At 43.2% G+C, this 26,075-nt stretch overlaps 1 protein-coding gene across 2 annotated transcripts; it reads left to right on the forward strand.

Moving 5' to 3' along the window:
* On the forward strand, positions 1–24,693 carry NR1D2 (nuclear receptor subfamily 1 group D member 2). Of its 2 annotated transcripts, none has more exons than XM_060099495.1 (8): positions 1–301; positions 6,361–6,627; positions 7,547–7,635; positions 9,525–9,669; positions 11,922–12,544; positions 14,289–14,474; positions 16,840–17,050; positions 21,120–21,190. In XM_060099495.1, exons 1-8 carry the CDS (start codon positions 286–288, stop codon positions 21,173–21,175), a joined length of 1,593 nt encoding a protein of 530 aa, XP_059955478.1. In that variant the 5' UTR covers positions 1–285; the 3' UTR covers positions 21,176–21,190. The 2 variants fall into 2 exon arrangements, with proteins under 2 accessions (XP_059955478.1, XP_059955479.1); XM_060099496.1 differs by lacking the exon at positions 21,120–21,190 and adding an exon at positions 23,814–24,693 and having other exon boundaries at positions 2–301.
* Positions 24,694–26,075: the final 1,382 nt, after the last annotated feature.

The following is a 26,075-nucleotide window of genomic DNA, read 5'->3' on the forward strand; positions in this document are numbered from 1 at the left end:
CCCTCCCCGTCAGCCGCCCTCGCCGCCGCGGTGCGCTGGCTGCAGGAAGCCGCCGCGCCGCCGCTTTGTTGTCAGGGGCCCCGCGAGGAGCGCCGTTCGCCGCCGCCGCCCTCTCTCCCCGCAGCCCGCTCTCCGGCCGCGGGTCCGGGCGCCCCGCCCGTCCTGCCCATGAGGGGGCCCCGCGACCACCGCTGCCTCCGGCCCGGGGCGGCGCGGCGCTGAGGCGGCGGCGGCGCTGCCCGCTCTGCGGGATCGGGCGGCCCCGGCCCCCTCCCCGAGGGCACCATGGAGGTGAATGCGGGTAAGAGCCGAATGCGGCGGGTGGGGCGCGGCCGAGGGGCGCTCGGAGCTCGGCGGGCACTGCGAGGGCGGCGGCGGGGGCCCGGGGCCGGCGGGAGGGCCGCCGCGCGCCGCGGACCCGCGTCGGGCTCGGCGCTCGTCGCCCGCCGGCCCGGCCCGCGACCGCCCTGCTGGCCGACCGCAAAGCCGCAGCGCGGCCTGACGGCGCCGGCCCGGCCCCCCCTCACATGGCCCGGCTGCGCGAGCCACGTGCGCGCTGTGTTTACGTTCGGCGGCGCGCGGGCGCCGGTTGGCTGGGCGGGCGCGTGACGAGGCATTACATAATGGTCGCTGGGGCGGCGGCGTCGGGCGGGGACACGTGAGGCCGCGCGGCTCCGTGACCCACATTCCCGGGGCCGCAGGGACACGTGGGGGCGGGGGCGCGCGCCGGCCGTGAGCGCCGCAGTCCGCGGAGGCTCCGCCCCCGGGGCCCTCCGGGCTGTGACGTGGCTGCGATCCCCCTCCTCCCCCGCGGGGTTGCTTGCCGCGGAGGGGGCCGCGCGTGCGCGCCCCGGGAACCCGCGGCCCGGCGGCCCTGAGCGGGCGTGGAGGCCGCAGTGTCCTCCGCCGGCGTGCGGAGCCGGGGTCTGGTGGGCGGGCGGGAGAAGCGCGGGGCGTGGGCGCGCTCGGGCAGGAGGAGGGCCCGCGAGGACGGTGTGGGGCTTCCCCGACACGAGACCCTCCGGGGTCGCCCGGCGGACGGGCGGAGGAAGGCCCCGGTTGTACCGCTGCCTCGTGTTTACCAAAAAAAAAAAAAAAAAAAAGAAAGAAAAGTATCAGTTTTAACGATCTGCTCGGGGACGCGATCGACCTTGCACACCTTCCGTGATGAATACGCCCGAGGCGCCAGTCGGGACCGTGAGGGATTCCACCCTTAGCGAAGCCCTGGGCTCATGTGGGCGGTGACCCCGGGTGACTCCTAGGCCTCCTGTTCAGCTGGTCCTTGTCAGTTCGCTTTATTGCTTTAAACCCGTGGGTCACTGGTCTTTCCTGAATCTGGTAACATATATATATATATATTTTTAATTGTGCTGCGTGGCATGTGGGATCTTAGTTCCGGGACCAGGGATTGGACCAGGGATTGAACTGGGGCCCCCAGCAGTGGAAGCCACAGTCCTAACCAGTGGACCGCCAGGGAAGTCTCAGGATAACAGAATTTGACTCTGTCCATCCCTTTCTTGCTACAGTTCCTCTTGCAAGGCCACAGAGCAATACCAGGCTCGCTTCTGCCCTTTTAGCTGCCTCCCCTTCTCCCAGGGAAGGATGGCCCTTTACCTAAAACCAGGGAGGTTGCAGAAACAGCCAGTGATGATTTTTTAAGTTATTATATGTCCTAAAACCATGCCTGGACAACACATTGTTGTGAACGTTCCAGGAACATTGTTTTAAAAAAGCCATTTTCCTGTGTTTTAATTACCTGTGGGCCTACTTAAGCTTTGAGGATAGTTTAAAATTTTAAGTAACTCTATTATGGAATTAAACTTTTACTTGGTAAGGATTTAGAGTTTATAAACTTCCACCTCGTCTAACCCAGCGTGAATGAAGTCTTCCAGCTTCGTGGTCGGATAAGGTGGGCCGGCTCAAGTGATTAGAAAGTTTTTGTCAGATTTGAGCCTTCCTGGAACATTACCAGTGAACTTAATTTTGATTTTAAAGTGTGGCTACAAATTATAAAATTTCCTTAGGATGTTTGCTGACCCGCCCCCCCCCCCCCCCCCCCCCCCCGCCTCGCCAGTTCACATCCCTTGGCCGGTGTTGTTTTTTTTTCTGATCATCGACCTTGTTGCCCTTTGGGATGTGGCATCCAGAAGTGGAAGTTGTTGGTTGGTTACCAAGTTCCAAGCTGGGGATGCTGCTTGTAAATGAGTTCTCTGGCAGGCTTGGCTCTTGTAGCATATTGCTTTGCTGACTCACAGTAGCCTTGCAGTCAGCTAGATCCTTTTCATGTGAACTGATTTGAAGCTAGGTTTCATCCACTGTGCAGATAATTGTTTGAGCTGAACTGTAGGGGCTTGCCATTATCATTCTTAAATTTTCTCTTTTTCCATTTGGCTCCAAGTTCAAGCTGTCGCAAGCTGTAATCCAGTATACTATTTCTGCCATCCCTCTGTCTGAAGGAGCGTTGATAAGCATTCCCTTGAACTTCCTTCACGTTGTTGTAAATGTTGGCTGGGGTGGGGCCACATTCAGTGCTGTGTGGCAGCCTCTGACCCCTCCCTTAGGGTCGATAACGTTTTATTAGTCAATACCTATTCACCCAGTGACCATTTCATGTAACTGTCCTGTAAATCATGACTCACTGTGTCTGCCCTCCCCATGACTAATACAGAGGGGAAACAGTGAAGCTGTAGAAATTGACTCTATACATTTTTGTCACAGATTTTGATTGAGTATACCAAGTTCTTTAAAGTAAATAACGTATTGTACACGCTTCATAACTGTGGCTGGGATGCACATTTTAAAAATTAGGAAAACATTCCCACATAGGCCATCGTTATCTTTACAAATCTGTAGTCTGTTCTATTTGTCACTCGGAGAGAGAAACAGTAAGATAATGGGAAGAATCACAAGTGAAGAAGGAAGTTGCCTGACTCATCATTGGAGTTGAGGGAGTCAGAAGGTGGCCTGGAAATAAGAACCTGCAGAGAAACCACTGGGTCCATGCGACATGTTCAGAATTGAAGGAAAGAAGCGTGGATAGAGAGGGTTAGTTTTGTTTGAACTATCCTGATCCAACTCTTCCAGTATAATGACGGTAAAATAATCATCACCAGTGTCTGTTGAGCATTTATGTGCCAGGCCCTTTACATGTGTTGCTACTTTGGTGCCTCACATTAACTCTATGAAGGAAGGTGCTGTTGTTACCATTTGAAGATGAGGGTCCAAGTAAACTGAAGTGAGTAACTTACCCAGGCAAGTGGGAGAGCCAGATGCACGTAATGCACTTGGGGAGCACAAGCTGTGCTAGGTTGAAGCCCACATAACATTTGAAGGCATAGGCAAAGCTTGGTGGTCCTGTCTCCTCGGGGGTCCATGTGGTTTGCTGTGGTACAGGGTCATAGCTGGTGGAAAAGGAAGGGGTCAGTAGAGCTTCCCCATTTCATCATTCCTCTTTTTTTTTTTTTTTTAAATTCTGTTGCTAGTCAGTAGGGTTTTTTGTCCCCAGACACTAGATTACACTTGCCCCCCTACCCCTTCTCAGCAATTTACATGGAGACAAGAACCCTGTTTTACAAAATAAGACCTATTTGTTTTTTGTCCCCGCGGTTTTTGTTTTCTTAAATAATCTCTTCTGTAGTACATCATTTAATAACTTACGTAATCTTTAAGACCCCACTTATTGTCACCTTGGCTCGTGATCTCTGCCCTCTGTAGTGCTCTTGTGCTGTCAGCATTTCACAGTAGTTTGTATGCAACGTTGCTCACGTTCCACTGGAATGACTGGTTAATAAGGCTGTGTCCCCAGCTGGCCTTTAAAGCCTTTTAGGGAAGGGATCATCTTGTTCTCTGGAGCCCTGACACTGGGATACAATTGGAAGTTTAGTGCTTCATTAGGTCCATTGTATTATCTTGTGAGTAGAAATTATTAAAAACCTACTTTTAAAATGAGAAAACTAAAACTTCTTCAAGGTAAAAATGTTTGGTTCTAAGTCACTAGGCAGAAAAGTACACTCATGAGTTGAACTCAAGCATATTTTCCAGGATGATGGGCAGTGGGGGTGGGTGATGATGGGCAAGCCTAGAATTAGGGTAAGAAAACCCCAATATATGCCAGGACAGTAAGTGCTTCCCAGCAGTACAAAGTTTGATACTGTCTGACATTGACCAGTGGGTAAGCCCTAGCCTGGGAACCTGGCCCAGCTCTAGGGTCCTTTTCAACTAAAAATAGAGAAGACTGTGCCTCAGCTAATTTTAGCTTGAGGCATCTAAGAAGTACATTCTGCCTGTTTCTGGAGCTGTTGGGACTTGCTGGTTCAGGGATTTTACCTTTCTTTTGTTACCATTAAAAACTGTCTCTGTAAAAATCACTTATTTTAATAATCGCCTTTTATGAACACCATTTCATTTCAATCTTATCATAACTCTGGCAGATATTGCCATTTTATAGAAGATGACTCAGTTTTAGAGAGATTGAAAGTAACCTGCTTGCCCAGGTCTTCTCAGTAAGAAATAATACTCTGTACTCTGGAATTAGACAGCCTTGACTTTCAACCCTGGCCCTGCCACTTAGTAGCTCTATTAACCTCTCTGAGTTCCTCTTCTGTAGAATGGACAAATGGAAGTTAATTTTATAGGGTTCTTGTGAGGATGAAATGTGGTGTGAAATTCTGTCATTTTATTCTCGGCGTTCTTGGTGTCTTGTATTTTTCACTTCCCCTTCTTCATTGGGTTAGAGGAATTGCTAGATGTACTCCTTACCTTCTAGGAAATTAAATTTTAATGTTTTTGGGCTGCTAACTGTCAGGTGGGTAGATTGGTGTCTGGTAGATGCTAACACAACTAAATCAGTGTTGAAGGTCTCACTAAGAGAATGTAGCTGCTTCTGGATGGGTCATCTTTGGTTCCATGGTTCTTGGCACAAATGCTTCCTGTAAATGACTGTTGATTCCCTAAAGACAGGAGTTGGATCTTAACTGGATTGATAATAGCCCAGTAATTTTTCTTAGATTTGATTTTGGAGCTTTTGCAAAGGAAGGTGTGTTCTGGGTAATTAATACCTTCTATTGCCCAGTCAGTGCTTTAATCCAGTTCTTAAGCCATCAGGATAGCTCTGATCTCTAGAAGTTTATTTCTAAGCTGAGGTAGGTAGAAGAACTCATGGGTGTAAATGGCGGACTCAAATGCTGGCCCTGGGAAGGTCTAACTTCCTCACCTTTTATCCTCTTGAGATGTTAATGAATTTACTACCTAAAGTGTCCTTTAGAAAAGATAAATAGCTGTGAGACCTTCCTTTGGGAATTTATTGAGGACTAAGGATAATATTTTTCTTTGTATCCTGTTCCCAGTGGAGGTAAGTGAGAGAAAAGTAGCAGTTTGCTACCACCTGGAATTTCTAACATGACCTTTAGATCTATGAAGTTTTATGAAAACAGAGGGCACAGTGGTTTTACCCAGTAACATGACATTTGATAGACTTCCAGATTAAAATCGTTTTTCTCTGGATTCACAGTGTATTAGAGATATTCAGGCAGTTAAGTCAGTGAAAAAATCAACCTTGAAAACTGTGGGCCAATTTGTGCTTGAGTTCACTAGTTATAGCCATTCTTAAACTTCAATATGCAAAGAATCGCCTGGAGAACTTGTTTAAAATGCTCATTCCTGAGGGTGCCTTCTCTAGTCTGGGCTTAGCGATAAGGGTGTCCGCAAGTCCAACGGCAGAAGTAGGTGGAGAAGGTAAGTGTGTGGAACTGGGATTAAGTGGATAGTCATAGAGTCTTTGGGGAACATCGTGAGAGAAAGATTCTGGGGGCAACAGCTATGAAAGGTTTTCCATTTCCAGATAAACTACTTTATCCAGAGTTCCAAGTGTTAGGTCTGTTCCTGATTGACCTGTGTTTTAGCCAAGTGCTGGGGGAGCTAAATGATGAACCCATTGTTCTGGGATTCTTCCACGTAAAGGTATAATGAAGGACGCACAGACAAGACCAGAACCAGATTTCTTCACAGCCAAAACAACTTGATTACTCTAAACTATGTTGTCACTCAGGAAGGTTTTTCATTCCTTTTAGTAATAGGTTGGAAAATGAAAAGCTTTAGGTTTGGATCTGCATGTGCTCAAAATGACAAAGCCAGTGAGAACCTGCTCACTTTTTAAATCAGTGGGAATTGTTTGGCTTTGAACTTTGTGGAAGCAAGAAGAATAGTAGGAAATAAGGAAGAAAATAAGTTACTTTTTCCTTGTGCAGTAATTTTAACCATTAACTTGTTTCTAAAGTTAGTGACGTTACTGTTCAGATTTGCAAAAATAGAAAATATGTATTATCGTGTATCTAATTATCTGATTTCCCCCGTCTTCTCTAGGAGGTGTGATTGCCTATATCAGTTCTTCCAGCTCAGCCTCTAGCCCTGCCTCTTGTCACAGTGAGGGCTCCGAGAACAGTTTCCAGTCCTCCTCCTCCTCCGTCCCATCTTCTCCAACTAGCAATAATTCTGATAACAACGGGAATCCCAAAAATGGTGATCTCTCCAATATTGAAGGCATCCTGAAGAATGATCGGATAGATTGTTCTATGAAAACAAGCAAATCGAGTGTACCTGGGATGACAAAGAGTCACAGTGCAGTGACAAGTGAGTTATTTCGTTTTCTAAAGGTTGGTGCCACCAATTGCAGGTGGGGCTTGTTTTATCAGCTGTTCATTTGGGGGACCATTTTATTTTTGGGTATAATTTTCACTCCCTTCTGGGTAATCATAGTTCAGTAGTTAGGTAAGAAATCAGTGACGATCTGAAAAGTTGCAGCCTAGGGGCTGTCATAATTGGTTCTTGCTGCAGAGCAAGATCTGTGCTTATGTGCTCTGCCTGACCATGTTTCCTCCGAGGGGAGCCTCTTACCCCGTTTCACAGTTCTCTCTCTTCTGCGCTCCTAGTGCCCAGTCTGGTTTCTAGACGGAGCACTTACTCGTGGAAAGGGGTTTGCTTTCATGAAGTTGGAGCTAGGAACATTTAGCGGACTGGGATATCCAAACGAGTCGTGGAAATTTGGATCCCTGAGTGAGTGTGGAGGTGATGGGCTGGTACAGGGCAGGGTCAGGCAGAGATGGGGCCTGACTGGGACCTGCAGGTGAGTTGAATTGAGTATTTGTACAGCAGCCTGTGGAGACACCCCTTTGCACCTTTTGTTGATTGACACCTCTGGCTAACTTCTTAATTCTCATCCAGCAGGATTGTTTTCTTAGCTCTGGTTGCATGTCTGATGTGAAGTAACTCTAGATTTATAAAATTTCAGTGTATGTTTAAAATCATCGGGAAAGGAAAAACTAGCTCTCTGAGATATTTTTGACAGTGCCATAAACTGTTTAAAAGAAATTCATGATTTCTTTTGATTTGTCAATCTGGTGTAAAGATTTTTCTTTTACGTTATAAAAGTAGATTTGTATATTTTTAAAGTACTTACAGGTTGAACAAAATAAAATACTCAGTTGGAAAGAAAACAAACAATTTTAGTTTTTCTTCCAGCATTTCACTTTTGTGTCTGTTTGTGCCTTAGAATTTAGTGGCATGGTTCTACTGTGTAAAGTCTGTGGGGATGTGGCATCAGGATTCCACTATGGAGTTCACGCTTGTGAAGGCTGTAAGGTAAAGCATGCTTTTGTTTCTTTAAGCTACCGATTCTGGGATTAAAGAAATTGCAGATAGGATTGCCAATTTACACAGTTGATAATCTGGGAGGAGGAGAGAAGTCGGCTGTTCCTCTTAAAGTTTTAAGCATTTTATGTAGTGTATAAACATAACTTGTTTTGAAAAATATCTTTTAAATTCAGTGAAACTCTTTCTTTTTTCTTTGAAATTTTTGATATAAATAAATTTGCTTTCTCACTCAAACTTAAGTGTGGTATGGAGTGTTTATTCATTAATGTGTCAGGCGCTGTTCTAGGTGGTGGCGGACAGCAGGGAGCAGGGCAGACGAGGCGCTGCTGCCTTTCTGGGACTTAGTTTAAACCAGACTTCGAGTAGGTCTCATCAGATACTCTGACATTCTGACAATATCGGGTGCTAGGAGTTGGGAATAATTCCTAGATGTTTGTAAAAATGTGCTATCTTCAGAAGCGATGCCAAGTAAGTAGAAGAATCTTGAGTATAAATTGAGCCCTTGGGAAAGCTCATTTATATGTTTAGTTGAATATTCCTGAGTCAGATAATTCCAAGTGAGAAGTCTATACCTCCTACTTACATCGAGGGAATCTCTCTCTTTTCTAATCTGGCACAGTCCTTTCTCCTGAGTATCTAAAATTAACATGGCCAAGACACGTGCTCTTGCTGTTCTCTGACTGAAGCAGGAATCCAGTGTGGCAGGATGTGGTGGGTGAGCAAAACAGTGAGTGTACATGATGAAAGAGAAGATGTTTTCTAGGGTGGCTCTGAATGAATTGTGAATTTTGTAGCTCTTAATGGCTCTATCACTTCACAAGGCTACTCACTATTTTGTACAGATGTAGCACTTTTCCACTGTTTTAAAATTCTATAAATAGTTCTTTTTTTTACAAAAATATGAAATAATGTGGGATAGGCATTAGTCTCACTTTATAGCTAGAGAAACAAAAGCACAAGCACATGAGCCTAGTTGTGTATTCCTGATAAATACCACACATAATTGCTCTTAAAGATGTGTCTAGCTCAGATATTATAGGGTCCAAGTATAGTATTGCAGTAACAAAGTATAAAAATGTTGTATCCCATAATTAATAATATAGATTCATCAAATATGTGGTTAGTTATGATAGTCAAGGGAAGTGCAGTTTAAAATAATTTTGGTAGTTTTGATTTTGCTGAAAAAGTCAAGGGAACCATTAAGCTGGAGATCTTTGAAGACCACTCACAGAGCATGAATTTAAATTGTGTAGTGAAGGCAGTTCTGTGTAGCCATCTAGCTGGGAACTAACTGTCTTTCTTGGATCCTTAGTTGGTCTGTGGCATGTGGTGTGACACTTACCTGTTGCGGACAAGTAGCCAGGAACATCTGGCACATATAAGTAGGCCTTGCTGGTGTCAGCAGGTAATAATCCAGGAAAGACCGAGTTCTACCAACGTACTGCTTAGTTCTAGTGAGGAAGTTACGGTGTGGAACACATTTCTCTGTCAACTTGTTGAAAATGTCATTCATGTTTCAAGGGTTTTGGAATTTGTATGTGATTAAAACGTGAGCTGGAGGGCGTGCCGGCAGGCAGGGCTGGTGACGGTGAAGTGTAGGATGGGGGTTGGGTGGGCAGGGGTCTTCGGCGGTACTGAGATTCTCCAGCGGGAAGCATGGAAGAAGGGCTCTGCTTGGCTAGTAGGCACAGGTGCTTGCTGATGTCGGTAAGAACCCAGTTAAACTCTGGGTGTCAGTATTCTGCTTCCCTCAGCTCTAAGCCAGAGCTCCTTCCTGGTGGCTAGCAGTGTCCTGGCTGGTTAGGTGTGGGAGGACGCTTACAAGGAGTTCATCTGGATGTTTTTAAATGGATGGCTACGTCTTCCTTTGTTCTTAGGGGTTTTTCCGGAGGAGCATTCAGCAAAACATTCAGTACAAGAAGTGCCTGAAGAATGAAAACTGCTCTGTAATGAGGATGAATAGGAACAGATGTCAGCAGTGTCGATTCAAAAAGTGTCTGTCTGTTGGGATGTCGAGAGATGGTACGTCCCCAGTTTAAAGAGTGCTCTCCTTAAAGCGCCTGCAGCTTGGCCCTTATTTCTCAGCATAAACCGGAGCTAGAAGCCGATTACCGATGGCCCCCTTGTGTTCAGGGTGAAACAGGTTTTAGAAAACACATTTTGATTCCTTGTAGGATGCCACATCCATTCAAGTCAAAATTCTAGCATCATCACCCCAGAAACAGCTTTAGCTCTCTTCTTTTTTTGTTGCTTGCCTGTGAAAAGACCCATTTTTTTTCCCTATGCAATTTGAGTACTTTTTCTTTTTCCTAAAAAAAAAAAAAAATTTACTTTTTCTTGATATAGGAGTCCTTGGCTTTTTCCCCTGATCTCTTAGCAGTCCTGAGGAACCCATTCCTCCCTACGTGAATCAGCTCTATCACTTCTCAGTCCTGATATGACACAGTGCTTTTAGGGCACTGATTCTGAATACTTTGAAAGGAGATGCAAAATTGAAAGAGACGTCAGGGTCTGGAGTGGAGGTGGTTGCTCATTTCTGGCATGATCCACTCCCGTGGAAAATAAAGGTTGTGGTGATTTGCAGGACCTTTTAGAAGTATTTATGGATGACGTCCCTGGAAGATGTGAGTCTTCTGTCCGTTGTTTTTGGGAAATCATTTTTGGATAGTCTCATTGTGTTCTAAGTAACATAATAGAGGAGTATGAGGTTTTCAGAGGGATTGGCTTCGTAGAGTTAATTAAAGGGCTTCCCTGGTGGCGCAGTGGTTGAGAGTCCGCCTGCCAATGCAGGGGACACGGGTTCGTGCCCCGGTCCGTGAAGATCCCACATGCCGTGGAGCGGCTGGGCCCGTGGGCCATGGCTGCTGAGCCTGCACGTCCCGAACCTGTGCTCTGCAGCAGGAGAGGCCACAGCAGTGAGAGGCCTGCGTACTGCAAAAAAAAAAAAAAGAATTGCTAAGAATGAACCTTGTATTTATCTAGGGAAGGGTCATTTAAGCAGTCCTTTAGATTACTCTAGTATCTTATTGATGCAGAAATACAGTGTTGTAATAAGGAGGTTCTTGAATGACAGGTTTCAGCAATTGATGTTCTGTATTTTCAGTTGCTTGAAATTTTTTTTTTTTTTGCGGTACGTGGGCCTCTCACTGCTGTGGCCTCTCCCGCTGCGGAGCACAGGCTCCGGATGCGCAGGCCCAGCGGCCATGGCCCATGGGCCCAGCCGCTCCGCCGCACGCGGGATCCTCCCAGACTGGGGCACGAACCCGCGTCCCCTGCATCGGCAGGCGGACTCCCAACCACTGCGTCACCAGGGAAGCCCTGAAATTTTTTTTAATAGCACTAGAAATACTAATCCAAAGTTGATGGATATTGTGATTTCCCCCAAAAGAGTAAAAATGGCCACCAGTTGTACAGGAGGGAGCATAGGTAGAGTGTGCACCATGATACAATTGTTTGTCTGTGGTCGTGACAGTGTCAGAGGCTGCAGTTAGATTAGTGAGGCTTTCTTGCTGGGTGGATATTGAATTTTTATTATCTCTGTATAGACGTTAGGTGGAAAGAAGCTTTTTCCCCTCAGGGATATGAACGTTGGAAACAGGACTCATTCTAAGACTAGTCTCTAAGGTAGTGCAGGATGAATGATTTTATTTTTGTTTCATTGATTTTAATTGAAATCCAGCAAGTTTATTTTCTAATAACTACATTTCTATTGACTGTGATTTTTCTTTTCTTTTCTTTTTTTTTTTTTTTTTTTTTAAAGATTTTCTCTTTTAAGAAGTTGGAAAAGGAGATCCCTTCCTAGTTGGGTCTTGAGAATAAGGTTACAAAAATGAATGGACGGAGGTCATTCAGAGAGTGACTGTACCTACGGGTTCCATCAGTGTTGGGGGATGTGGGTAGCTGAATCACGTGTACCTTCTTGAGAACAGAGCCTTCAGCTTTCTTAGTAAGGTGCTGTATAGTAATGCTGGTCTGCTGCAAACTGATTTTCATTCGTTAATTTCAAATTTCTTTCTTAGGCTTTGTTTATAAAATACCCTAGAGATCTTCTGAGCTTTATTTTGAGAGAAAAACGAAAAATTGTCTTCCTGCTCCCACTTCCTGTGGTACCACAAAAACATAACCAGCAAGTTTAGGATAATTTGGGCCAGACGCAAGTGGATGTTCTTTACTCATATGACCAGAAGCCATAGCTATCAGAGCCAGTTTTGCGTTATTTTGTATAAACGGGTCTTATTTAGAATGTAGATGTTAAATATCTTTTTCTTCAATAGCTGTTCGGTTTGGTCGTATCCCTAAGCGTGAAAAACAGAGGATGCTAATTGAGATGCAGAGTGCGATGAAGACCATGATGAACAGCCAGTTCAGTGGTCATCTACAGAATGACCAATTAGTAGAACATCATGAACAGACAGCTTTACCAGCCCAGGAACAGCTGCGACCCAAGCCCCAGCTGGAGCAAGAAAACATCAAAAGCTCTTCTCCCTCTTCGGATTTTGCAAAGGAAGAAGTGATTGGCATGGTAACCAGAGCGCACAAGGACACCTTTATGTATAATCAGGAGCAGCGAGAAAACTCGGCAGAGACCATGCAGCCGCAGAGAGAACGGATTCCTGAGAACATGGAGCAGTATAATTTGAATCACGACCGTTGTGGCAGTGGGCTCAGCAGCCACTTTCCTTGTAGTGAGAGCCGGCAGCACCTCGGTGGACAGTACAAAGGGAGGAGCGTAATGCATTACGCCAATGCGCATGCCATTTGTATTGCAAATGGACATTGTGTGAACTTCTCCAATGCTTATACTCAGAGAGTATGTGACAGAGTTTCCACAGATGGATGTTCTCAGAATGAGAACAAGAATAGTTACCTGTGCAACACTGGAGGGAGAATGCATCTGGTATAGTGAAATCACTTTTTTTGCTCACTTTGTATCAAGGAAAGCTTTGAAGGCTTTCTTTTATTCAGAGGACAGGGGTGGGGGTGTCAGAAAACCTAAGAGATTTACAGAATCAATTTTGCGCAGTACTTTAGGTCAAATATTTTTAATAAACATCATTAGTTGAATGAGCTGATTTCATACAGAGCTAGGTACAGGCATGTTATTTGATTGGTACTATGATTGGGATTAGGATTTTATGTAAAATATGGATCATGAAGAATTGGTCCTTTAATTCTTAGAAATCCTTTTCAAACTTGAAGCCTTCAGGTTAATCATTGCCTTACTAGCTTTGGGATTTTCTCAGAGGGCTGATCTTTTAGCTTGCCATGGTCAGTAATTCCTTGATTTAGAAGGAAAGTGTTTTCTTTAACCATTACCATTATAATGCAGAAAGGTCTTTGGATATAGAACATGGATGTTTCGTTGTTTGAAAATTTAGGCATAGTTTAATATAATTTGCTGGTTTCTAAGGATTTTCTCAGACTTCATCCTATGGAATGAGTTAATGTTACTCATATCATTTAAGTGTTTTCATCAAATACAATAGTCTACGTGAAAGTACATTGTTTATATTCAGCCCAAATTTCATCCAAAACAGCAGTACCACGGCACTTGCAGTTTACACAATGAGATCCTTTGATAGTGCTTGGTATTTTCTACAGCCAGGTAATTAAAATCTTCTTTTTTCATTTTCAAGATAGTTGACTCTACCCCAGTCCTAATGTTAGATTTTTTGGGGTCACTTACAGGTATTTGATTCCATGGATCTGGAAGGTAGCCTCATATTTTTTTAGGCTTAGTGGCTCTGTTAAGGAGGGAAAAAACGTGTAAGCATTTAGGTTCTGATCTGTGATATTCTCCATGGTTATAGAATCGTCCCATTCCTCGATCTCCTATGGATTTAATGAAAATTTAAAGGCTCATTTTACTAATAGAGTATATAGTGTATGTTTCATAATCTTTGTAGTGTCCTAATACCTTCTTTGGCTTCCTATTTATTTTCCTCCCCAATCCTCATTTAGAAGGTACATCTTGTATGTCCAGTCATTGTGTCCTAATTGAACAGGTGGAGGCCAGTGGTCACACCATTGTATATGAAATAAGTGGTCAGTGACCTTTTTTAAAAAAGTGAGGCATCTCACTGTCTTTTCCTGTTTGAAATTACAACAGTGTAATTGTGCCTATTTAGAAAAAAGTGAGTTTTGAAATACTAAGTGTGGGGTTGGACTCTAGGCCTGTGACTTCTAGCTGTATTTGGATAAATCACTAAACCTCTTAAAGTCCCATTTCCTTATCTAAGCAATGGTAATTATAATGTCTGCCATGACTAAGTAGTAGGGTTGAGAATCAAGTGAATGAATATGTATGAATTTGTTTGAAAACCATAAAACTCAGTGCAAGGTGGCAGCAATATTACAAAATAAACTCTCAAACCTGTGCAACAGGTTTTTGAACTAGCTTGTGATAGGTGTACTTTTTGCTTAGGCTACCTCTTTTATGATAAGTTAACTGCTGTTTAAGTAAGGTTGCTGTGAGGCTCTCTGTCACAAGGCAAGTAGCAAATGGAGAAAGTGCTAATATTAATAGATTTTACTGGTGTCGGAGGGTATATTCATGGGGTTTCCATTGATTGATATGCTACCTTTGAAATTTCTTTACCACCTCTCACAATTCAGTAGTTCTTCTGTTTTGTGCGTATTAGGTTTGTCCAATGAATAAGTCTCCATATGTGGATCCTCATAAATCGGGGCATGAAATCTGGGAAGAATTTTCGATGAGCTTCACCCCAGCAGTGAAGGAAGTGGTGGAGTTTGCAAAGCGTATTCCCGGGTTCAGAGATCTCTCTCAACATGACCAGGTCAACCTTTTAAAGGCTGGGACTTTTGAGGTAAGTTTTATTTATCATGAATATTGATACAGGGCAGGGTAGTATTTTATTTTATTTTTTTTAAAACAAATTTATTTATTTATTTTGGCTGTGTTGGGTCTTCGTTGCTGCACACGGGCTTTCTCTAGTTGCGGTGCACAGGCTTCTCATTGCGGTGGCTTCTCTTGTGGAGCACAGGCTCTAGGTGCGTGGGCTTCAGTAGTTGTGGCATGCGGGCTCAGTAGTTGTGGCTCGCGGGCTCTCGAGCGCAGGCTCAGTAGTTGTGGCACACAGGCTTAGTTGCCCCGCGGCATGCGGGGTCTTCCCGGACCAGGGCTCGAACCCTTGTCCCCTACACTGGCAGGCAGGTTCATAATCACTGTGCCACCAGGGAAGTCAAAGGTAGTATTTTACTTTGATTCTTTTCTCAACAACTATTTATAGTCCAGAGGCTGAAAATATCAACAAAAGAATGACCATCTCAGGATCTTGGGAAAAGACAAGGTAAAGGCCAAGTTACTTAGGACTTTAAATACAAACGGACTGTATTTGCAGCACACGAACTCCCAAGTTCCAGAATCGCTTTCAGGTGTGGACTTGGTGGGTTCCCCGAGTTAGACACCTCCTGAAAGCCTAACCCAGCGTTTACTATGTTCAGTACTGGACACGAAGGGTAAATAGATCGTGGTGTTTGTCTCCTAGGAGATGGTAGGATATTTGGGAGTGGTTTCCGACATCTCTTATGTATGTACCACTGTGGATCTTCAGGGCCTCGCCTCACTCCAGGATCCTTGGCTACTTTTGCTTCTCCACCTTCTGCCTGGGCCTGGGGCAGCCCCTGTTGCCAATTTGAGTAGGATGCAGACAGAGCCTCTTGCTGTGCTTGCTTAGGGACCTCTCACCTGTCTGCCCCGGGGCTTCCCTGCTGCTGCTGAGGTGGGAGAAGTCTCAGCACTTGCCCAGCACTCACGTAGGCATTATCCTGAAATGCGGGGGGTGGGTGGGACGTTGATGCCGGTGGGCCCAGTCTTTGATCAGCAGGGGAAGGGAGCTGGGGGAAGATCTTCACTTCCCCGGATGGTCCCACAGGATCCGGCTTTCAGTTGTTGATGTCACGTGGTGTCCAGCTTAGCAGTCAGTATGTCCTCTGATACTGACTCTCTTTCCTTTCCATCTCACTTCCTTTTTCTTAACTGTTGTTTTCACATGTGCCAGTGCACATCCCACATAAACCCTTGCCTTCGGGTCTATTCTCTGGGGCACCTGAGCTAGAACAGAGAAGATGTTTTTGTAAATAAAATAGCTGTGATAGAATTCCAAAGAAACACCTATAGGTTAGGGTTTTCAGTTCAAAGGAAAACATTAGACTTAAGGTTTAAAGTCAGAAGGGATGTCAGAGATCAAGTTCATTTCACCCAGTTTTGAGGTTAGATAACTACAGCCCAGAGAGGTGAAGAGACTTTTCTTTCCTGGGTTACCAGTAAATTCATAACACGGTCAGGACTAGAACACAAATCTCATGCTCCAGGACTTGTGTTCTTTTCTCCTTGTGATTTGTCTGAGGATTGCTGTGTTGCAGAGCTAGCACCATCTTCTTAGAAGGCTCACTCTCTTTTGGGTTGTCTTGGGTAAAACAAGTCTTTGCTTGGGAGCGTTGCAAAGGGCAGGTGTTTGTTCAGTGTTCCTCTGGTTATGAGAGAAATATGTGGCCTAGATGTTACCGTTTACTATAGTGGAGGGAGTGCTGCAGGTTAGCTGTTGTTGACTGGTTTGGTCTGGATTTCCATTATAACTTGATGTCTGGAGCACCTACTATCATAGTGTTCTTTGTGTATTGTCTCTTGGGGTTATGCTTTCTTAAAATGGACTAATTGGAGTTCGTCTGCTGCATTTGCCTTGGTTGCATTTGGTGTTTGGGTGTTTCCAAGTGTTGTTGCATTGAAATACTGCTCTTTTTACTTAGGGCTTAGAGACCATATGATACACTTGGTAGCTTAAAGAGTTTGCTAAATGCCTTTGGCCAAGGCCCAGTTTCAAATTTCTTGGCATTATTGCCTGCTTTAATTTCAGTTTGGGGGCTTTTTTTTGCCTGCTTTAATTTTGAATTTACATTTCAGAATCTTTATTAATAGTTTCAGAGTATCACAGGACTTGAGTATTTTGCCATCGGTGGCTGGAATTTTTTTGATGCTCTTCCTAGAGTATTTATCGCTTTGGTGGAGATTTTGTCTTAAGCAAATGGTTCTGGGTAAAAATAAACTCAGTTTTTCTTCTACAACTCTTTTTTTATGTGTAGGATGTCTCTTAACTGACTTGAATACTGAGTTATTTTTTAGTATTACTGTTGAACTTCTCCAGATACATTTAAGTCTTTTTCTTTTTCCAGGTTTTAATGGTACGGTTTGCATCATTATTTGACGCAAAGGAACGTACTGTCACCTTTTTAAGTGGAAAGAAGTATAGTGTGGATGATTTACACTCAATGGGAGCAGGGGATCTGCTAAACTCTATGTTTGAATTTAGTGAGAAGCTAAATGCCCTCCAACTTAGTGATGAAGAGATGAGTCTGTTTACAGCAGTTGTCCTGGTTTCTGCAGGTAAGGACGCTGGTTGACAATTGTGCAACACCTGGAATATAGTGACCAATGGGGAGAAGGTGGCAGTTGGCTAGGTTCCAGCAAGCTGTGTAGAGGGGAGAAGGCCTTAGGAAAGATGCTAAACTATGAATCTGTTATTTTTGCATAATTAATTTTTTTTTTTTTATCATGGCAGTAAAAGTCAAAAGTGCTGTATAGGGATAAAAGGATGTTTAGATCTGGGCCTCATATATACCACTCTTAGTCTTTAGGTTTTGTTCATAATTTTTTACGAGTCTAAAGCATTATTTCATGGGTTTATTTTTTGCAACATTGTGTATTTCTAGGTAGGTGGTTATAATATGAATCTAAGTTTTAGTTAAAATATTATGTGGGTTACTTGAAAATATTACAAGTATCAAGATGTATTACTGTGTTTTGTTACAAAAATCAGACAATTATGAGTTATAGGCTTTCACCCAACTTTGTTTTGTGTTTTCTGTGTGACTTGGTAAGTAATTTTCTCTCTTTGGGTCTCGGTTTCCTTATCCTGTGAAAGGAAGGGATTGTACCGTGGGAGCCTCCAAGATTGTTGAGTCCTATCATTTAATGTTTATTTATATGAGTCATTGATGGTGTTTCCAAATTTCCCTGCCACCTTGCATTATATTGCAGTTATTTCTGACCAAAGTATTTCAACTCAGACAGTAGTTAGTAAGGCAGAAATGATTCCCGATAGCAAATTGGAAATTGAGACAGTGACTTTCTTGGGGACATGTAAAAAACTGCCAGCCAGGGCTTCCCTGGTGGCGCAGTGGTTGAGAGTCCGCCTGCCGATGCAGGGGACACGGGTTCGTGCCCCGGTCCGGGAAGATCCCACGTGCCGCGGAGCGGCTGGGTCCGTGAGCCATGGCCGCTGAGCCCGCGCGTCCGGAGCCTGTGCTCCGCAACGGGAGAGGCCACAGCAGTGAGAGGCCCGCGTACAGCAAAAAAAAAAACAAAAAAAAAACAACTGCCAGCCATTTTTAGGTATCGCTAACTTTATTTTAAACCATTTGTTGAGAATTAGACAGTATTTTCTTTTTTTCTTTTTTTGCATTACGCGGGCCTCTCACTGCTGTGGCCTCTCCCGTTGCGGAGCACAGGCTCCGGAAGCGCAGGCTCAGCGGCCATGGCTCACGGGCTCAGCCGCTCCTCGGCACGTGGGATCCGCCTGGACCGGGGCATGAACCCGTGTCCCCTGCATCGGCAGGTGGACTCTCAACCACTGCGCCACCAGGGAAGCCCTAGACAGTATATTAATATGACTTACTTTAAGTTTCCCATTTGCTTCCTACTGTGTAAAAGACCTTGTGCTGAACACTGTGAGGGTTGTAAAGTATAAGCTGTGGCCCCTGGTTATGTGGCTGGACTGTAAGTCAGTAACTCTTACATCAGCCATCCTTAAGGAGAGGAAGCTCTTTGTATATCTTAAAGGGCCTGTTGCACTTCAGTGGTATAAAAAACTTACGCCATTTGCAAGCATTATTTGGCTACCTTTTCTGATCAGCTCTACCTGGGTAGCTAAAAATGCACTTATGGGAATAGTTTGGATGGACTGTGTCAGTGAGGGATGCCTGTTTTCTTAGTAACCTTGTAATGCTTCTTGCACTTACCTACCATTTCGCAGTCTCTTCATGAGTAATTAGTAATGGTTTGAGTTGTCATCAGATTACTGAATCTTTAATTGTGAAATAAAGGTAATCCATGCTTGGTAACTTCTTTATCTGATGAATATGCCTTAAGTGCTAGGTGCTCGGGGGAGACAGAACAAGCATTAAGACACAAGCTTTGTGTTCCATTCGGAGAGACAGACCAACACAGAAAGCTTTGTGTTACTAAACTGCTTGGTTCTGACTGAGGTAGGTAGGAGTGTAGGAAGGAAGATGAAGTCACCTGAGAAGGCTTTGTGGGGAGGATGGGGTATTAGGTTTTCCCAGCCAGAGGTGAGGGATGGTATGGAGCGGGGCCAAAGCCTGGGGTGCACGTCAAGGAGGAGGGGCCGAAGGCTTGGGGTGAGGGGAGCACCAGGTTACAGAGTGACAGCTGTGCGAGCTAAACAGAAGAGCTTTAACTGAAATATGGGGCAGTGGAAAGTCAGTGTAACTTCGTAAGTAGGGGAATGATCTGGCATGAACAAAGCGATGCTTTAACCTTAGTTCTGCATTTTTGTCCTGGGTGGATTAGACAGGTGAGTCATCAGAGCTGGAGAGTCAGGTCAAGAGGCTGTTGAAATAACTCCAGGTATGAGGCAGTGGAGTGAACTCTTCTGAAATAGGTTGTGGCAGAGGAGGGGGGAAGGAGGGACTGTGTCCCCGAGGTAGTTAGGGGAAGAAAAGAAGGCCAAGGGGTAAAGGGGAGCTCTCTGCCGGAACCGTGCTACTTCAGTTGTATTTTCCACCAGGAACGTGATTTTTATGTTTCAAATTTTAATTTTGAAAAAACCTTCTTTTGTTATCTGATCATAAGAATAATATGGGTTCTTTGAGAAATTAGAAAACATTAAGATGAAAATAAAGATGATAATATCACTACCAAGAAAGACCACTGTTAGCATTAGGGGTCTGCCTCTCTCCATTCACCCATCCATCCATGTGTCCATTTGCCTGCTTATTGATAGATGGTACCAAAGGGGAGAGACTGACTGTAAAAGATGGTAAGCGATTCTTGTTTGTGTTGTGTTTATATATGAAGATACACAGGCAACACAGCATGCATGCATTTTAAAATATGTTGTTTCACTTAAATATATGATAGTGTTCATGTCGAATTTAAAGCTTTGTCACTTAAAAAGAACTATTGTCCTTTTTTTAAAGAACAATATTGTTCTTTTTTTAAAGCAGGAAAATAAAATTCCATAGCTATAGAAGAGTATAAAATGGAAAGCCTTCCTTCTTCTATTCCTAGCCTGTTCTTCAGAGAACTAGATTTCTAACCATCTTTCTTTTCATTGTTCTGATGGTTGCTGACCCAACTGTAAATACTACGCTTGTACCTCTTTTTATTTAGTAGATGTAACTGATAAATAAAAGTTCCCTCTCGGGGCTTTCCCTGGTGGTGCAGTGGTTAAGAATCCACCTGCCAATGCAGGGGACACAGGTTCGAGCCCTGGGCCGGGAAGATCTCACATGCCGCGGAGCAGCTAAGCCTGTGCACCACAACTACTGAGCCTGCGCTCTAGATCCTGCGAGCTACAACTACTGAGCCCACATGCCACAGCTACGGAGCCTGCGCTCTAGAGCCCCTGTGCTGCAACTATTGAAGCCTGTGTGCTTAGAGCCCATGCTCCACAACAAGAGAAGCCACCGCAATGGGATGCCCATGCACCGCAACGCAGAGTAGCCCCCGCTTGCCGCAACTAGAGAAAGCCCGCACGCAGCAACAAAGACCCAATGCAGCCAAAAATAAATTAAAAAAAAAAAGTTCCCTCTCACTTTTCCCCCTCAATTTTTATGTTTTATTTTTTCTGCTACTTTACTGGTTTTATTTATAAATTTAACATGCTTGCAGTCTTTGCTCACTCAACTCTCATAACCTGTCAGATAGTTTAGATAGAATATTCTCACCATCCAGGGACACAGGGCCCTCCTTTCTCCACATCCTGGCTTCTTCTGCGCTAACATTTCTTCTACATTGTCAAGAATGAAAATATTTACGTTCTATTCTATAAATGTGACTATTTTCCATGCTTTATTTATCAGTTGATTCTAAAAATTGAACAGTGAAACATCAGCATCTGTAGTAATATGATCACGTGAATAGTGCTCGTAGTGTTCTCACGGTGGGACTGAAAGGGTAACAAGGCAACACAGACTCTCCCCTAAACCTGCCCTTTCTGAAGGGCATGTTCCATAAATAACATGGGTTATTTATTTATATTCTCTGTTAACTGTTTAGAATTAAGCAACATTATAGTTTGCTTTATATTCAAAATAGCTTTTGTTTTTCTTGGAATCTACACTTGCCTTCTGGTTCTTGTTCTGTTCTGGTGGTGGTTGTCCAAAGAAATGCTAGCTAATGATCTCATTATATAATTTTGTCTTCACAACAGACCTTGGACGTGAGCTAGGACATGTTATCCTCAGTTACGACAGGCAAGGAATTTGAGGAACGGGGCTTGAATAATTTGCCCAAGGTCACATTTTTCATAATGGGCTGATCAGGCATTTGAACTCCTGTTAGTCTAGCTTCAGAAGGCTTCCCACTCTACCGCTTGTTAACAGAATAGCTCTAGCTCCTAAGGGAGAGAGCAGTCTCAAGCACGGTATTTATTTGCCTGTGAGATTGGAAGACTCTTGATACCATGGAGAGAAGAGGAATTACACCTGGAAGGTAAATTCTTTTTCAGGTTGTGTGTAATGGCCGCAGTCACTTCCAGTTGAAGATTAGAGACTGGGCTGTGGGTGTGAGACCAGGGCTCACCTGGATGTGGGTTTCAGTTGTCCTTATGGAGGCTCCGTTGAAGGAACTTAACTTCCATTGTGTAGGAAGTGAATATGCATCAGGAGCACAGTTGGTGAGGAGGACAAGCTTGGGAGATAATTAAGGAAGTAGAACGCCGTATCATGAACTGAATTCTGCAGGTAGTAGTACAGCACTTAGGGCATCCTTTGGAAGGGGAATTTCCATTTCATTCTGTGCGTTCTAGTGTTGCAGTTTCTAGAGGATCATGTTGTATGATCCAGCTAGATTTGTGGTTAGGTCCTCTGGCCTTCAAATCGTGAAGGCATGGTTTTAGAAAAACTTAATATGATTAACATTTTTAGGTACAGTATAGGCATCTGTCTCCCCGAAGGGGGTTGACTACATAAGCATAGGTCACCGAAACACAAGATATTCACTGGAGGACCAACCACGTATAATACTAACTCGAATGTCCTTTCCCACTTCCTGTCTGTTGCTTTCTTTGCCATCTAGATTATTTTGTTTGTGGGGATCATTCTTTCCCAGTTGTTATTGTAAATTACTGATGATACTATGTAAACCTATTACTTTCTTCTGTCCAAATATGAGCTCTCTAAAGGAAGGAATTTTGGTTTGTTTGTTACGTTCACTGCTAATTCCCTAGCACCCATCACAGAATAAGTGTTTGGCGAATGAATTAGTAAATTGCAAGGCTGTTAAAGAAAACAATTACTTGAACATTAAGGGCAAGGAGAGTCTTGGAAGCATGATTGAAAGCTTTAAGTAGTTTTGCAGAGATGACCCTTAGGATTGTATGGCCAGAGTCAAGTGTCAAAAGAGATCTTTTGTCCATCTCACAATTTTGTGTGATAAATCATGACTCTTTCCGCCCCCAGCCAGTAGTCGGCATTCAATTTGTTTCTTTTCCTGTAAGAATTAGCACACAGTTGTAGTCATAATCCAAATTTTATTAAATGTAATATAAAACTATTTTCATCATTTTTTCCTGCATTTAAGTTAGTCAGACTTCCCCCCCCCTTTACTATTAAATTTTAGTCCTTGTTCTGAGTGTTTGCATTGCGAGTAACGTTTTTCAGCTATCAGTTATAATGTAAGACCTCCTTGATTTCCTTGTAAAAAAAATGAAAAAGGGGTGTAAATGGCCAGAGAATTTTGCTTCCTTGGAGAAGTCCTTTTCTTGTTAATTACAACCCCCTCTACTTGGAGCCATTGAATATTTCTTGTGCACTACGGTCTCCTATTGTAAAGGGAAGAAATGGCCCATGCTGATGAAAAAAGTCCATGGCAAACAACATAAGTTCGGCTCATTTAAGGATACTTTCCTTTATTGCTGGTTTATGCTAAATCACTAATTTGTTAATATTTTTGTATGATGAGTTCAATAAACACAGTCTGCTAAGTGAAAGAGAATGCAAGTTAATATAACTAGGTAATAAAGTTGCATACTATGTTAGTTATCTACTACTGCACAACAAATTACCCGAAAACTCAGTGGCTTAAAAATGCATACATTTATTATCTCTGAGGGTTAGGATATGGGTGCCTCTGGCTCAGGGTTTCTTAGGAGGTTGCAGTCGAGCTGTGGGCAGGCTGTGGTCTCACATGAAGGCTCCAGTCACTAGGGCAGGATCTGCTTCCAGGCTTATTCACGTGGTGGTTGGCAAGAGTCATTCCCTGCAGTCGTTAGACTGAGCACCTCAGTTCCTGGCTGGCTGGCGGCTGGGGACCACCCTCAATTCCCTCGCTCTCAGGCCACTTCATAGGGCATCTCACATGGTGTCCGGCTTTCCTCAGGGCAAGCAAGTGAGAGCTTGCCTAAGGTGGAAGCCACCGCTTTTTCTACAATGTTTTATTCATTAGTAGTGAGTGAGTCTGGCCCACCCAAGGGGAGAGGGATCCACTCGTGGGTCCCAGGTGCCTGCCACCTACGGTGACGTGCCGGTGTGGTATGTACCACATGAGATGAAAATACACTGCTAAACCACATGACCCATTTCATTTTGCCAATCAAAAGCAGTTGAAATTAGATAGCATCTAATTTTAAAAATCAGAACCTCTAGATTTTTGTGAGCAGATACCTAATCACTATAAAGAATTCTGATTTATCAAATGAACTATGTGATATATATTTTTATAATAAATAGCTACAAAAATTTGCCATTGGGATTTTAAAAATTCCGTCAGTTATCTTTTGCCTCTGTTCCAATGTGTAAAACCTTGTTTTGAATTCATTAATGAGACCGACAGCACGGATTATATTTGTATTTAATGTTAATAACATGTCCTCCTCCATCTCGCTCTCTTCCTCACTCTCCCTCAGATCGATCCGGGATAGAAAACGTCAACTCTGTGGAGGCTTTGCAGGAAACGCTCATCCGCGCCCTAAGGACCTTAATCATGAAAAACCATCCAAACGAGGCCTCTATTTTTACAAAACTTCTTCTAAAGTTGCCAGATCTTCGATCTTTAAACAACATGCACTCCGAGGAGCTCTTGGCCTTTAAAGTTCACCCCTAAGGCCTTGGTTTATTTAAACATGGACTGATTGATGCTGACTGTATATTTTGTGCGGAAATGCTTCTTTACGTGTGTACCATACGCGGAGGTAGGGGAGACCTCTAAGACGACATGAGACTGCAGGCTGCCTCTGTGTCCAGGCAGCAGCTGTGTGCTTGAGATTTCTTCAGCCATGCTTAGACATTGACCGCAGTTCCCCGGGAGACCAGTCAGCGGTGTTGCACTTAAACTGGAGAAGTTACACTGAATTATAGTCACACTGAATGTTAGACTTTTTCATCTGCCAAAACCAAAAACCATTTTGATCTCCCTGTGGTACACATGTAATGCACAATCACAAGTATATGAGGACTTAAAAATTAATCCTTTGTGGTGGAAGTTCTCTTGTAAAATGCAAACTTGATTTCACCCCAAGACTGTTTGATCTGGTGTTTGGAGACTTTACAAGTTAGGAAACCTCCTTGTCTGTGCTCCATTCTGCCACCGTGAAAGTGCGTGGTCCTGGACAGGCTCGCCGGTTGTGGAAAATGAGACTTGATCGTGTTCCCAATGCCCCGCCTCACAGAGATGCTGACGAATGTCTAGAAAGCATATTTACCTCCTGGGAGATAGGCACTATGTAAATACGGTAAAAGTTTTGTTATTATAATTATTCATAATAATACTCTTTTTATTTCTATGCATTTCTGAGAAATCATTTCACAGTCCACACCAATCTATTATTCAGGGTTCCTGCGTATGTGTGGGTTATCCTTCTGGCACACACATATTCAAAGTTTATGGGTACATTAAATACATAGTATGTGTACATAATATCTATGTGAATATAGTTATATATAAATATACTTCTTCACAATATTTTAAACTGTGAAGAACTTTATCATACAATAAACTTAAAACAAGAGGTGTCAAAAGACCCAAATTAGGTGCATTTTACCTGTTGATGACATAACCCTTGCTTTAAATCTTTAGATAGTAGAGTAATGAATTTATGCTCTATTTTTGTTTATCTAAGCAACACTTAATGTACAAGTGCAACAGGCAGTTGAGTCCAGATTTCAAAAAACATGTATTTCAGAGTTCATCTTTGGCAGAATCTTTGGTTCAGGTACTAGTTGTTTAAAAGTTCATTCACATTCTTACTTTGTGCTAAGAAAGTTGCATTGCTGCCCCTTACACACATGCTGTAGCTTGATGATAAATATTTGGAGTCTTTCTGGAGAACCAACCAATGTTTAAGAAAACAGTTGAATATGTTGATGTGTGCCTGTGTGTGTGAGTGTGGGTGTGCAAGTGTGTTCTGAATCCACTTGTTTTTTTCCCCCTAAATAACACTACAGGGATTTTGTCAAATTAGATTTAATCTATAATTTGAAAAATATTTAGTGTGTGACGTACAGGCTTAGAAATGGCATAGTCAGAGACATTTCACCCATATTTCTGATACTGGGCTTTATTAAATAGATAAGATCAGCCTCTTTATGGCAGTTGGAGAAAATTGCCAAAAAGTTGAGGATTTTATGTATGTTTTTCTGTTGCCCTGGAAGATAGCAATTAATTGGATTTTTGGGTAAAATTGCCTTCTATATAATTTTTGGATTGTATAAAATTACAAAAACGAAAATATCCCATTATACTATACTCAGCCTGTTACTTTAATGACGTGAGCAGAATGCCTTATTTTTTAGTAACCTTGTTTAACTTGTTGCTACTGGGACTTGAATTTCTGTGGCACTAGTTAAGTTAAAACAGAGTTAAGCCCTCTCATTATTAAAGAGGAAAGGTGATGGTGATGTCTGTAATACAATATAAACCATAATCGTGATTTACCTTAAATAGGTATGACTTTTATGGGATATACAGTATAGTTTTTGTGAACTCTTTACATGATACCATTATCTTTTTATAATTTTTTTTCTAAGATAAATGCACAGTTTTCTTATATGGGGAATAGAAGCAGCTTTTTTGAAGTAATACTGAAAACCTCAAAGATCATGTTGTTTCTTAATTTTTGCCTTTTGCATAAGCCTCTTTATAACATATCTTTAAAACAGTTACTAAGTCT

This window comes from Mesoplodon densirostris, chromosome 5 (genome assembly GCF_025265405.1).
Source record: "Mesoplodon densirostris isolate mMesDen1 chromosome 5, mMesDen1 primary haplotype, whole genome shotgun sequence".
Taxonomy (NCBI): Eukaryota; Metazoa; Chordata; class Mammalia; order Artiodactyla; family Ziphiidae; genus Mesoplodon; species Mesoplodon densirostris.

Bases quoted from the DNA above. Each gene is read 5' to 3' on its own strand.
- NR1D2 (XM_060099496.1), top strand. The intron at 7,636-9,524 runs GTAAAGCATGCT...CTTTGTTCTTAG, and splicing joins ACGCTTGTGAAGGCTGTAAG to GGGTTTTTCCGGAGGAGCAT. The intron at 9,670-11,921 runs GTACGTCCCCAG...TTTCTTCAATAG, and splicing joins TGTTGGGATGTCGAGAGATG to CTGTTCGGTTTGGTCGTATC.